General features: G+C 51.1%; 1 protein-coding gene across 1 annotated transcript; it reads right to left on the reverse strand.

The window, feature by feature from the left end:
- Window positions 1-3584: 3584 nt before the first annotated feature.
- On the reverse strand, window positions 3585-6476 carry SERTAD1 (SERTA domain containing 1). The gene is made up of 2 exons (XM_024577644.4): window positions 6348-6476; window positions 3585-4647 (listed from the first exon to the last, which is right to left on the reverse strand). The coding sequence occupies exon 2, from the start codon at window positions 4645-4647 to the stop codon at window positions 3925-3927; it is 723 nt and encodes a 240-aa protein (XP_024433412.1). The 5' UTR covers window positions 6348-6476; the 3' UTR covers window positions 3585-3924.
- Window positions 6477-13974: the final 7498 nt, after the last annotated feature.

Here is a 13974-nt window from a genome sequence, read left to right on the forward strand (position 1 = left end):
AAGCTGAGAGGCTGGTCCATGTTCAGCAGGCCATAAGGAGGGGCTGAAACTTTATCCTGAGAGCCCTGGGTACCGACAGCAGGGACAAAGTCAGAGCTGAGTTTTAAGTAGTTCAAGGTGGAAAGAGTCTGACTACAGGACAGGCTGGAGTTGAGGAAAAAACCCACCCTGTCTGCCCGGGGTCAGACAGACAAAGGAGTCTCGTGTGTGCTATCTTGTCTCTCTCTGGGTCTCAGAGGGCAGATAGTCTTGCATCTTCCTGTCTCAGGGCACCAAGCATTCAGTCTTTTGCCATTAAGTAAGCTGTCAGCTGTCGGTTTTGTGTAGCTGCCCTTTAGCAGGTGAAGGACGCTTCTTTCCCTAGTTTACAGTGGTTTTTGTCACGAATGGTATGTCTCTCCCTCTGCGTGCCCCTCCCTGTCTCTGTTTCTCCCTTTGCCTCTGTTTTCATTCATTGGCTCTGTCCTCTCTGTATCTCTGCTCATTCTCTGTGTCTGTTTCTTTCTCTGCGTCTCTTGCTTTCCCTCGACCAAGAGGGTGTGGCCACGGGAAGTTAAGTTTAGGGGTTGGCACCAGTGTCCTGGTTCTGGCCAAGGCCACTTCAGTAAACACAGGACATCCGGCAGCGCTGGGGAAGGAGGTGGAAGCTTCTGCTCAGGGACCACCCTTTCCCCACCCAATCTGGGTTGAGTGTGAGCCAGGTCCCACCCAGTACAACCAAGGCAAACTGTTTTCTCCCTCACCTCTGTCCTTAATGCCTGCTCCTGCCCTGGCTCTCTCACCTGAGCTCCAATCCCGGGCCCAGCTGCTCGGATGCCTTGCACTCACGAAGTCCCTCTCTGGCCTTGGTGTCAACGTCAGACCTGCTTCTCCTTCTGCTCATCATTCCAGGGTGGCCCCACCATCCTCCAGTCCCCTGGCTAGAGTCCTAAGTCTCATCCCAGGCTCTTCCTCAGTCCCAGCTTCTCAGTCCCACAGTCTGTCCTCTCCATTGTCTCCCCTCCTGTCCCCAGGCTGCTCCAGGCCTCCCCTCTTGGCTCCTGGCCTCCAATCTCATCTTACCACCATGTCCACATGGCAGCCAGAGATCTCTTTACTTCCAGATACCTTTACCCTAGTGCCCTCAGGGTGAAGTCCCTCGTCTAACGCTTTGGTCCTTGCCCATCCCTCCACCCACCACTGACCTTACCTCTTTCCTCCTCATTCCAGTCACTCAGCAGCATACAGGTCCCTGAAAAGGTGGTAGGGTATCTAACCTGCAAATTCTTGCTCATGCTGTTCCCTCTTCCTAGAACACTATTCCCTTAGAATAACCCTTTGAGGTGGGTACTGTTTCTGTCCCAGCTTAGAGATGAGGACCCTGAGACCCAGAGAAGTTAAACACTTTGCCTGGGGTCACTTCAGATCCCAGAGGACTGTGATAAAGTCTGAGGGCCTGCAGCAGGGGAGAGACGTGTTAGGCAATGCCAGGCACCTAAGCAGGTACTCATAAATCTTCGCTGAATGAGAGAAGGAAAGAAGGGGGGGAAGGAGGAAGGGAGGGAGAAGACGACCAAGGACAGGGCAGAAATGCGTGTATGGTGGGGGTCACTGTGGATGCCCCTGGAGGGGAACTGGCCTGTGCAGTGCTGTGGTGGAACACACAGAGGCTCTGTGAAAGGCAGCAGCAGCTCCAGGGCTGGCGGCTCAGCAAGGAATGGTGTGGGCCCTGGAATCTGCTGGCTGGGGTAGTGTGGCCTCCCAGGGTTGAGCCTGAGGGCGGAGGGGCACACCAGAGCCAGGGAGCCTGGACTATCATCAGGGGGTCAGACTTGGGAAGTGTGGGGCAGGTCCTCAGGCTGTTCATAAACTCGAGGGCGCCAGGGTAATGGGACCAGGGCTGATGTAACCCACAAGGTGCTTTTGTACAGAAGACATGCCCTTTCCCCAAGGCGCCTGATCTCCATCTGCTGGGAAACTATCATAGCAAATACATAAATACATGGTGCCCAAGACATTTGTGATAGTCCCTTAAATATGGAGCCTATATGCAGGGCACAACCTCTACAACTGTACCCAGAGGCTCTGGGGAGAGGGACATCGCTGGCCAAGCAGGCACTGGGGCAAATGAGAGAATCACTGACAGATGGGTTGGCTGTCTGCATCAGTAAATATCACAGATTATTCTCCAAGTTGGCATCAGGAGACGTCAGGAACAGGTCCCTGGGGTTGTGTAAACAGAGGGCATTGCTGATGGGGCGGGGGCGGGGTGGAGGGGAAGACTCCCGAACCACTGGACAGATCTCCAGAAAATCCAAGGCAGTGCCATCACAGGCGCCCAGACTGGGCACCAGGTGGCATTGCTGAGCTCTGCCTAAAATCCCAAGGCCTGGGTCTGGGTCGAACCTGAGTCTGAGTCCCGTTGCGCAGGGTTAGAAGTCAGACACCTGGAAGCCCTTCAGCCTGGGCACCAGCTCCCTTCGGGGCATTTCCACTCCCCTCCTGAGTCGCTTCATCCACTTCCAGAAATGGGCACGACTTCCTCTGCTGCTCCAGGAAGCTCCATTCTGCCCGCCCCTTCCCGGCCTGAAGATGCCTGTCTCCCCCAGTTGCCTCCCGGCTTCAGCCTCCCAGAAGCTACCAGCCAGAGGACCTGCGCTGGTGCTCAGCGATCCTGGTTTCCCTTTGCCGGTGTTTCACCTGTTGGAGGCCCAGTCAGCCCCTCAAGTCACCGTCAGGCCCTCTGCTCCTCCCCCAACCCCTCCCGCCTGCACCTCGAGCACTGCCCTGCCCCCACAGCCGGCAGGAAGGACGCCGCCTGGGTCCCGTGCCAGGCCTCTGAGTGTGCGGCCCCTCCCAGCCGGGCCAGGAATGCGGCTGGACCGCGGGGGCGGCGGGCAGCGCAGACACCCGGCACTCAGGCCAGCCGGCCCTGTCACACAGGCAGTCAGGCAGGTGGCCTCAGCTCGCTGAGGCCTGGATTTCTTCTAGAAGAAAAGCATTCTTTCCTGCCTAGTTTGAGATTTGAGACCTGGAGTTTTGTTAAAAGTTGCTAGGGTCTCCGCTTCTGTCACCATTTTCCTGGAGAGCTGCCTCCCAGTACTCCTTGGAGAGGCTCCATCCAGCCTCCAGCTTTGTGCTTTTATTCCTGGCTCATTCTGAAAGCTCGCTTTTGTCCCCAACAGCCCTCAAGACACACAGGTAAGGACTAGATTTCATTATGAAAAAGTGGCCTGGGGCGCCTCCGCCACCACCACTCCTGTGACAGACAGGCACACCAGGGAAAGCTGGCAGAGTACCTTCCTGGCAGTTTTCTAGAGGGCCTGTTACCAGACCCAACTGGTCTGCTTCTAGACCAATAAAATGGTAAAGTTCATAGTTTGAAACCCACCTCCTCAAGTGATGACTTCCTGGAGCCTCAGTTTTCTTAGCTGTAAAATGGGGATAATAAAAATGCCCATCTTGTTATAAGGATTAAATGACTTCACACACGTGAAAGGCTTAGAGCTGTGCTGTGCTAGGTACACAGTCCGTGGTCAATAAATGTTAGAGGTCATTATCTACCTTCGCCTTAGCCCAGACACAAGGAAGAATATAGACTTGAGATTTCCTAGGACTGGTTTTTAATTTCAAAAACTGGTTAGGGTCCCTTTCCACATCAGGGAGAGCCATATCCGCACTATGACCTCAGGGGAGGCAGTCCAGCACTAGGCCTGGTCCAATCACAGTCCAGCCACCAGGCCCTGTCATTCCATCACCAGGGCCCACCCCAGACTCCTCCCATCAGCCTGAGACAAGAGGGCAGAGGTGAAGCTGCCAGGGACTGATTCTGTCTCTCAGAAGCCCCCATCTCTGTTCTAGGAGAGCCAGCTGTGTCTTTTCCAAGGAGAGTTGGTTTAGCCACCAATTCTGTTTAGTCACCAGACAACCCTCCCAGCCCTGGGGTCAGCGTCCTGGTCCCGGTGGCCGCTCCAGTGCCTGTGTGCCCACCAGCACGTCCATGAGGTAGTCCAGCTCAGCCTCGTCAAGCTCTGGAGCTTCCTCCTTGCCTGACCCATCTTCAGGGACAGGTTTGAGGCCCTCAGAGTCTGGTGCCCAAAGTTCACTGTCGTACATGGAGGTGTCGATGTCCTCAAACAGGCCCTCAAGCCCATCGTCTAGCAGGCAACCAGTGGCTGGGCCCAGCAAGTCCAAGGTACCCAGGCTGGGTGGGGCTCCCCCAATGGGGCGACCAGGCAGTCCCTCGTCTGCCAGGGGCTGGGGGGCCTGGCTCAAGCCCTCAATATGGCTGAGGTCCTCCAGGAGACTGGCCATAGAGGCTGAGAGAGCAGCATCTGAGCTGGCCAGCAGGCTGTCAGCCACGCCAGGGGCTGCTGGTGGGCTGGGCACAGGTGGCAGGGCAGCTGTGGGTGCCATGGATGCCTGGATGCGCCGCAGTGTGTTCACTACCAGCACCAGGTGCCGTAGGTCCGGCTCACTCTGCCGCAGGCTGTGGTGGAGTTTGAGCACTGAAAGGTCAAAGAGGGAACTGGAGGCCACAGCCGGGGGTGCCTGTGCCACTGCTGGGTGACCAGGATCCAGCCACCAGGTGTCCACTGCCAGGGCTTCTTTTTCCTCCTCCACCTCCTCCTCCTCCCGCTTGCGCTTCAGGCCCTTGCTCAGCATCATCTGTGAGGAGGGAGCAGTCACTGAGTTATGGAAAGTCAATGTTAAGTCCAAACCCTGGCTCTGACAACTGCTGTCTGTGTGATCTTGGGCAAGTCACTTAACCTCTCTAAGCTAAGGTTTTCTTGGGGAACCTTTAAGATATGAATGATAATAGTACCTATTTCCTAGAATTGATTTGAGGAATATATGAGATAATAGACGAAAAAAAACCACCCATTACAACAGTGCCTGGTACATAGCAATTTCTCTCATTGATAAGTAGTATTATTAATAACTATTATAATTTTTTCAATGAATCATATCAAATGTTCAATATTCCACCCTTTACCTACAAAAGCAGCTGTTTCACATAGTTCAATTTAATATTTATTGAATACCATGCATTAGACAATAACAGATACAGGAAATGTACAGATGGTGCTAGGAAGATACTAAGAGGTTCTGGGGAGTCATCTGGAAAGGCTTCTCTGAGGAGGTGACATTTGAGCTGAGCCCTCAAGCATGAGGAGTCCATCTCGGAATAACCAGGGGGAAAGCAATCCAGGAAGAGGGAACAACAGCAAAGGTAAAGACAGACTCAGAGACAGGATGAACCTGAACTGAAAAAAGGCCAGTATATTGTCAATTATACCAGTGTGGTCAGCACACAGAAGTGACAAGAGCAGGGGAGGAGGGAGGAGTGGAATGTGGCGGGAGGTGGAGAGAAGGCAGAGGCAAGGAGTTTGGATTTTATTGTGAGTGTGGTGGGAAGTCACTGAGGGGTTTTGAGCAGGGAGGAGAGTGGTAGTGTGAATTGATTAGGTTTCCAGAAGCTCCCCCTTGGCTACTTCGAGTAAGATAAGGGGTGCGGAGAGAAGGGGGAAAAGATCCTTTTAGAGGCTACTGCACTGTTTGGGGAAGGCGATGATGGTGGCTTGGAGTACAAGGTGGTAATGGAGATGGAAGTTGGTCGATTCACGATTTATTTGGGAGGCACGGTGGACAAAGCTTGTCAGGAAATCCTGATGGGCACGGGGGTCACTGAGAGCAGTATGGGGACCCACAATTTCCCCTGAGGCGGGTGGTCCTTGGAGTTCGGGACCGAGGATCAAGCTGCTTTTTGAGCCAGGCAGCCGACAGGGTCCAGTCCCTGAGCCCTTCCTTGTCCTTAAGGACCTTAACTCTTCACATAAGAATTAGGACCTCGCCTCCTTTCCCGCAGACCCGGGAGTCCAAAACCGCAGGAATTCAGCCCCCTACCCCGACTCCGCGCCCCGGTCCCTGCGCCCCCTAGCGGCGCCAGGTGGGCCTTTCCCCGGAGATTTCGGCTCCTAGACCCCCGGACCCCTCACACCGCCCCTCGTTCTGGCTGTGGTTACTGCCTGCCGCCCGAGGCTGTGCAGGCCAGGATACCGGGTGGGCTGTTCTGCCCTCTCGGCCTCCACTCGCTACCGGAAGGCAGTGGAGGCGGCTCCTCCCGAAGCGGCGGGGGCGGGTGAGTCACGCAGCCGGAGCCCTGGATCCGGCGCCTCCGCCCCCTTCTTGGGCTGCGGTGTGATTCACCCGACTCGGGCCGAGGCGGCATTTTAGAGGCCAGCACGTCTCGATCCCAGGCAGCCCCGGCGCACACCTGCCGGACCCGGGGATCGAACCTGCCAAAAGCCCCCCGCCACCGGTACCCCCTCATTCCCTACCTAGGCCCCTTCCCTTCATTTACATACCCGGCTCAACAGCTGCCAATCAGGACGAAAAGGGAGCCACTCGCAGCCAATCAGGAAGCAGCGGTGTCAGCATCGCTCTCTCGCTCTCCTTCAGCAACCAGCTCCGGAGTAGGGAAACGCAGTTCTGACTCCAGCGCACGACTCCAGGCTCTTGACTCCTCTTAGCCACCGCCCACTCCCCTGGCGGACCGCCCCCAACCCAGAGATTGGCTCTGAACGGTGATGGGCGGTGCCTGTGGGCAGGTTTGAAGGGAGGGGAGGTTGGCTTCAGGGCGCATGCCCTGGCGGCGGCGTGAGAGGAAGGGAAAAGGTGGGGTGTCTAGCTGTCCTGTCCGTGGCGGGGAAGGGTTTTTCGTCTGGGAAGGTGCCGGCCCCTCAAACCTACCCATGCACCTGCCAAACCCAGCAATTTAGTTTCTTACGCCCCCAGCTCAGCAGGAGCTCTACACTCTAGGCCACATAAACCTGGGTTCAGATTTTGACTCTCTACTCGATGTGTGACCTTGGAAAAAATGCTTGACCTGTCTGAGCCATATGAAGTCTGTTAAATGAGAATCTTCTTGCTTACCTCTTAAGTTAGGAATATTAAAATAACATCGTATCTACAAGAGCACTATACTAGACTTGGCAAATGCCAGTAGATGTACTTTATTGTGAGAGTCGAAACGCGAAACGCAGGAGTGGGGGAGGGGGGAATGCCACTGTAGCCACATACTAGGCTCCATTCCCTAAGTAGTTGAGTGACCTTGGGCAAGGGTTTTAATTCCTCAGTCTCGGTTTCCGCATGTTTGTTAAAATGAGCGAAATAGCTTCGGGCAGAGGATTGTTTGAGAATTAAATAGAACAATTTGTGTAAAATGCTCAGAGTGATGTGCATGTCCTTTTATTAGTAGTTATAGCTGTTGCGGTAGTAACACCGGCGCTTAGTTCAAGTGGGGGGCACTCGGGGTGGTGTGTAGGTAGACAGGAATTTAATTCTTGTCGGAGAGACTGACAGTGGGACTTATTTCAAGTAGCTCATTTGCTAATTCTTCTGGAGCTGTGGGAAGAACTGTTAGTTGTGAATAGCACTCCTGGCCAAAGTAAGCTTCCAAATATGGTAACGATACTATGTAGCATTTTTTACAGTTGCCAAGATATGGAAGCAATCCAGGTGTCCTTCAATAGACAAGTGGATAAAGAGGATGTGGTACCTATTGTTGGCACAGGAACATGCAAACCTGTGGAGAATTTTTATGAATTTATTTGAGCCAAACTGAGGACATATGTCAGGAGGCAAGATCTTAAATCCTCCAGTGAATGACGACAGTTTGCCGTTTCTTTTATACATTTAGATTTAAGGAGGCAACATAAGGAAGATTATGTGAAGGTGGGAGAAAGCAAGGCAGGGCTTGGATTAAAGGATAGTCAACAATGTGCTCTCTTGAGGGTGGTTACACTTCAGAGGGGTCTGAAAAAGATGCTTTCCAAAGGTGCATTAACCTAAATGCACAGAAACAATGTATAGAGCTTGCTTAAGGTAAAAATGATCCTCTAATAGTCTTGGGGTGTGACTACCCACCACAACGTGCGCACTTAGGAATTTATCTTCAGATCAGCCTGTGAGGTCACATTCTGTCACTGAACTTTGTCAGATTTAGTACATAGACCCTTTTACTTTTTTCATTTTTAAAAAATATTTATTTTTATTGTTTATGCTGTGACAGTTGTTCCCATTTTTTCTCCCTTTCTCCACCAACCCCTCTCTCCTTAAATCAATCCCCATATTGTGTCAGTGCCCATGGGTTGCTGTGTCCTTTGGTTAATTCCTTCACCATCTTTCATCCTATCCCCCCACCCTTCCCTCCAGCTGCTGTCAGTATGTTTCATGTATCTAAGCTTCTCTTACTATTGTGCTCATTAGTTTATTGTGTTCATTAGATTCCACGTGTAACATAGCCCCTTATTCATTCCCAATTCCCAATTCATCCCCAACGTGGTCATAAATCAATCCAAAGGCTGTATAGATGACCAGTCTTTTGGTGGGGTAGTGTGGTCTCACAGCACTAGGAAGGCCCATTCCCACAAAGTTTCATTATCCAAGTTGAATTATTGAAATGGTGAACCTTTGGCGGTAGACTAATACCGTAACTATGAGGTGTGAATTGAGGCTGAATTTTCCCAAAAGGGAAGGGCAGGTAAACAGGTCTTTGGGCCTTTATTATGAAAAACAATTTGGATCTTTTTTTTCTTTAAACATAAAAATAAAATCTTTATTTTCAGTTATTACGCACTAATAAAAGAAAGTTAGGTTTGCATTTTAGCTCTTGACACTAAGTGAACTTCGACACAAGTTTACATTCATTAAATATAATGGACCAACTTGTTAAAGCTCGGGCTATCACGAAAGCTTGCAGCGTATCAGGTGTTGCTGTGTATGCTCCAGTGACAGAATGCCGGCGATGGCCAACAGTGGGTGGAACTTGTGAAGTGTTTTTAACAGCAGATGTTTTCTATATGTTGCTAGAAATCAAGAGATTTGTAAAAGTGTTACCTGTCCAGAAATGAGTTAAAAACTTGAAAGTCTAAACACCGATTTAGGAGTATCTATGTTGCAATCCCAAGAGGGGTCAATAGTTCATATGGACTAAATTAATACTTGCCTCTGAGTAGCAGGTATGTTTGTGAATATGCAATTGTGTTAAACAGTCCTGGCTGATGTGTCTCAGAGGAATGAGTGCCGGCCTGAGAAGCAAAGGGTCTCCAGTTTGATTCCCATTCAGGGCACATGCCTGGGTTGCGGGCCAGGTCCCCAGTTGGGGGCACACGAGAGGCAGCAGAACATTGATGTTTCTCTCCCTCTCATTCTCCCTCGCTTCCCCTCTCTCTGAAAATAAATAAATTTAAAAAATTATATTTGACATTAGTACCAGTACAGAACACACTCAGCATCATAAGATCCAAACACCAGCACAAGTTACTGGACCATTAATCTCTGGGGAACTATCACGCTCTGAGTTTTGCAGCATGTCTCCATATATACAACGGAACGTTACTTAGCTATCGAAAACATGAAAGCTTGCGGTTGCAATAACATGGGTGGACGTAGAGGGTACTGTGCTAAGTAAAACAAGTCAGAGAAAAACAAATACCATATGATTTCACTTATATGTGGAATCTCAAAGCAAAACAATGAAAACAAAACAGAAACAAATCCACAGATACAGAGAACAAATCGATGGTTGCCAGAAGGGAGGTGGGTAGGATGAGTGAAAAAGGTAAAGGGAACTAAGAAGTACAAACTGCCAGTTATAAAATTAGTCACAGAATGTAAAGTACAACATGAGGAATATAGTCAGTAATACCGTAATCATTCTGTATGAAGTCAGATGGAGACTACGCCTATTGCGGTGATCATTTTGTAAGATATATACATGTATAATCGCTGTGTTGTGCATTTGAAATAATGTAACATGGAGTGGGGAAGAATAGGTGAAGAGGTGAGGGGATTAAGAAGTACAAATAGGCAGTTACAGAATAGCCATGGGCATGTAAAGTACAGTATAGGAAATGGAGTAACCAAAGAACTTATACGACACCCACAGACATGAACAATGGTTGGGGACTGCCTGAGAGAGTGGGGGGATGCTGGCTGGAGGGGGGCAAAGGGGGAAAAATCAGGACAACTGTAATAGCATGATCAATAAAATATAATTTAAAAAGCAAATAATATAACATTGAATTTCAACTGTAATTGAAAAATACATTTTTAAAAATACTAACTATATTAGTTGATTCTGGCAACAATTACCAGTGGGTTGTCAGACCTTACAGTGAAAGGTGAGTGGGGAACAGGATCTGGACAGACGCCAAAGTGTCGCTGCCCAGGGTTCCTTGCTGACTGCAAAGGAGGAAGTATTGTTTATGCTCTTCACGGTGTGGAGGTGCGGTGCTCACTGCGTTAAGCAGGTAACGAAACTCTGCATCCGCCACAGCGGGACGCTCTGACACTGGTGCCTGCTGATAGGACACATAGAAAGTGCACTGCGTTCTCTGTGGAGTCTCTCTGCTAGATCACATACACTGAACCTCATCCAGCCTCTAGACCCAAACTTCTGCTTCTAGGAAACAGGAGCATATTAAACACGAACATAATCAGACAAATACAGAATGTGGAACATCTATAGCACAACTGGGCTGGTCCACCAAAGATTCAATTTTAAGAAAACACCAAAAGGGATTAATGAGGCTGGGGGAGGATGTTCCAGAAAAAGAGATTCTACATAATTTGCTTATTACAACTAAATAAGTATCTGAACCTTCACCAAATACTGATTGGGGCGGGGGGAACAAGTATAAAAGAGATTTTTAGGAAAATTGGGGAAATTTGAATATTGATAGTACATGGTATTATGGAATTTCCTTAGATGTGGAATAGTATTGTGGTTTGTAGGTGAGTGTCCTTAATCTTAAGAAATGTCTGCTGAGCTATTAAGGGTAGAATGTCAAGATGTCTGCAATTTACTCGCCAGTGAAAAGGAAAAAAAAAAGTGTGTGTGTATATGTGTGTGTGTGTGTATATATATATTGAAAGATTTTCTTAGGCTCCGCTGAGGAAGAAATGCCAATCAGCCACAAATTAGGCAGTACAGAGCTTTATTGGGGTTTGTGCACCCGGGCGAGGTTCCCCGGTCCACAGCGCGGGCGGAGGAAGTTGCGCCCAAGCAGGGAATATGGCGGGGTTTTATGCACCAAATTCTGGTTGGCTGTCTTCGTGGGGGCTAGCGATTGGTCTCTCTGAACCAGGTGGCAATCTATCATTGGTGGTTCCCCGGTTTGACGTCAGCCGTCTCTTCCGGGTTGTAGTTTGGCTGCCATTTTGTCCTACCCCGCCCATCCTGACATTCCGACCTCTTTGATAGGATAAGGGGCGCGTGTTCCATCTGGTTACTTCCCATGTTCGATCTGGCTACTTCCGACTGTCCGGGGCGTAGAGTGGAGGGACTAGAGGTCGGCTATTTTAGACGGATGACGACTGGGGCGGAGTGGGGGGTGATGGGAAGCTATGGTTGGGGTAGAAGTGTCCCATACTTGTGGGTTGAGGAGAGAAGGGGAAATAGGCGGAGCTGGAGGAGGAGTTGGATTTTCTGACAGCGGAAGGATAAGGGAGGAGGAAGGGGTAGGGTTTCCATGACCTGGAGAGTGGCGCCTAGTAGTTGGAGAACATCCCTCCTAGAAGCGGGATAGGGCAGGAGGGTATGACAAGGAATGAATGGGAAAAGGGAAAGCCGTCCAGACTGCAGTTAAGCAGAGGAGTTCGCCTTGGGCGAGATGGGGTCCTGTCAACACCCATGACCGAGATCTGGGAAGGAGTAAGAGGTCCTGAAAAAGATGGTAAAACAGAGTAGGTAGCCCCCGTGTCCACCAGGAAAGGGACGGACTTACCCGTACCTGCAGCGTTACCCTGGGCTCAGCGAGGGTGATGGGGGTCATGGGGGTCCTCGAGTCCAGGCCTCTTCAGTCGTCTAGGAGTCGGAGAAGTTCCGGCGCAGCCAGGGAAGAGTCCACACCTTGATCGGCTGGTCCCCCGCATGGAGGAGCCAGGGGAGAGCCTCTAAGGGGACAGGCATCCCTCCAGTGGCCAAGCTGTCAGCAATCGGGGCAGGGCTTCGTTGGTGGCCGGGGTTGAGGACACTGGCGGGCCCAGTGTCCTTCTTTGCCGCACTTGAAACAGGCCCCCGGTGGGGTGTTCTTCGGCCCGGACTTAGGCTTTGCCCCCCTGCCGGTGTTTGCCGCAGGGCCGCCAGCACGGCTTGGGTCTGCAGGGCCACCTTTTGCTGAAGGCGTGCCTGGCGGGCAGCCTCAGCCTCTGCTTCCTGATTATTGAAAACCTTAAATGCCATATTTACCAGATCTTGGATGGGGCTTTGGGGGCCATCCTCAGCCTTTCTTAATTTTCTTCTAATGTCTGAGGCTGACTGAGAGATAAAGTGAGTAGCTAGGACAGTGGCCCCAGCGTTAGAAGCCGGGTCAAGGCGGGTATGGAGCACCATTGCCTCGGTTAGTCTGTTGAGAAATAGGGCCGGATTTTCTCCGGGGCCTTGGGTGACTTCTCTGAGTTTATCGTAATTGACTGCTTGAGATGAAGGGCAAGGGGAAGGCAGAGCCCTCCTTTTGGGAATTACAGTTGTTAGAGGTGGAAAGAGCCTAGGCGTTTCTCAATTGAAGAGAGGTCAGTTAGTGAGAAGGGGACATGGACCTGAACGACACCTCTGCTCCTGCCACTTCCCGGAGGGGGGACAAATACGGGAATCTAGGGGCTCTAGATTCAGGCAAGAGCAGGTGTGTGAGCTGACTGGGGAGGAAGGGTCTTCAGAGGGAGGGCCTGGGCTGGAGTAGCCCTTGGCGGGAGCTGATAAGGAGGAGGAGGAGGAGGAGAAGCAAGATCTTCAGGGGAATCAGAAAAGGAGGAAGGGGGTTCTGGGACAGTTGGCTTAGGAGGCCATACGGGTCAGAGTTCCCTCAGTCCAGGAGAACCTGAGCTGTGGAGCATTGGGCACACAGATCAGGGCGGGAGCACAAGGCCCAAAAGCCCTGAATGTATGGAACCTCGGGCCATTTGCCAGTCCGTCTGCAAGAATTATCTAGTAAGGGTAACGGAATCGAAAGTACCTTCAGGAGTCCAGGTTTCGCGATTATCGAGCTGATATAACGGCCTGGCCGTTAGAAAAATCAGCTGTTTTCACTTGAGGCCAGGATCAATAGCTGGCAAATTTTTCAGGAGGCACCCTAGAGGTGACTTAGGGTCTGGTTTGGACTCCTGCCCCCCATTCCTGGTCCCGGAGGATTAGCAAGTGGGAATCGGTGTCCCATAACCCAAGTTGCTGATCCGGTCAGGTAAAAATGGAGACCTAGTCCCAGGGACGTCTCCTCCGGTGCCTAGAGCCCCTCAGCAGAGGGAGAGCAGCCTCTCCCGGAAGGGTCACCCCGATGCAGCACTGCGATTTGGTGGGAGAGCAGTCTCTCCCAGAAGACGGGGGCCGGAATCGGTGTTCAGGGACCAGAAACGTAAGGGCAACAGCACTTACTCTGGTTCTTAGTCCGGACTGGTGGGGTGGCCGTGAGGCCTCCTCGGGGAGTAGGGAGAGGAGTGGTCTTTAGCAGACAACAACTCCTCCCGGGTTTTGGCACCAAATGAAAGGTTTTCTTAGGCTCTGCTGAGGAAGAAATGCCAATCAGCCACAAAATTAGGCAGTACAGAGCTTTATTGGGGTTTGCGCACCAAAGCGAGGTTCTCTGGTCCGCAGAGCAGGGCTGGGGAAGTCGAGCCCAAGCAGGGAATATGGCGGGGTTTTATGCACCAAATTCTGGTTGGCTGTCTTCGTGGGGGCTAGTGATTGGTCTCTTTGAACAAAGCGGCAATCCGTCACTGGTGGTTCCCTGGTTTGACGTCAGCCGTCTCTTCCGGGTTGTAGTTTGGCTGCCATTTTGTCCTACCCTGCCCATCCTGACATATATATATGTGTGTGTGTGTATATATACACACACACACATACTTGTATGTATGCAGATAAAGAAAAGAAAGTGTTAACAATTAAATCTAGATGGAAGGGTATTCAAGTGCTCTGAATACACACTTAAAAAATCT

This window comes from Desmodus rotundus, chromosome 12, assembly GCF_022682495.2.
Source record: "Desmodus rotundus isolate HL8 chromosome 12, HLdesRot8A.1, whole genome shotgun sequence".
Lineage (NCBI taxonomy): Eukaryota > Metazoa > Chordata > Mammalia > Chiroptera > Phyllostomidae > Desmodus > Desmodus rotundus.

What these genes read in the sequence shown, in the direction of transcription:
- SERTAD1 (XM_024577644.4), bottom strand. Translation starts at nt 4,647, where the DNA reads ATGATGCTGAGCAAGGGCCTGAAGCGCAAGCGGGAGGAGGAGGAGGTG.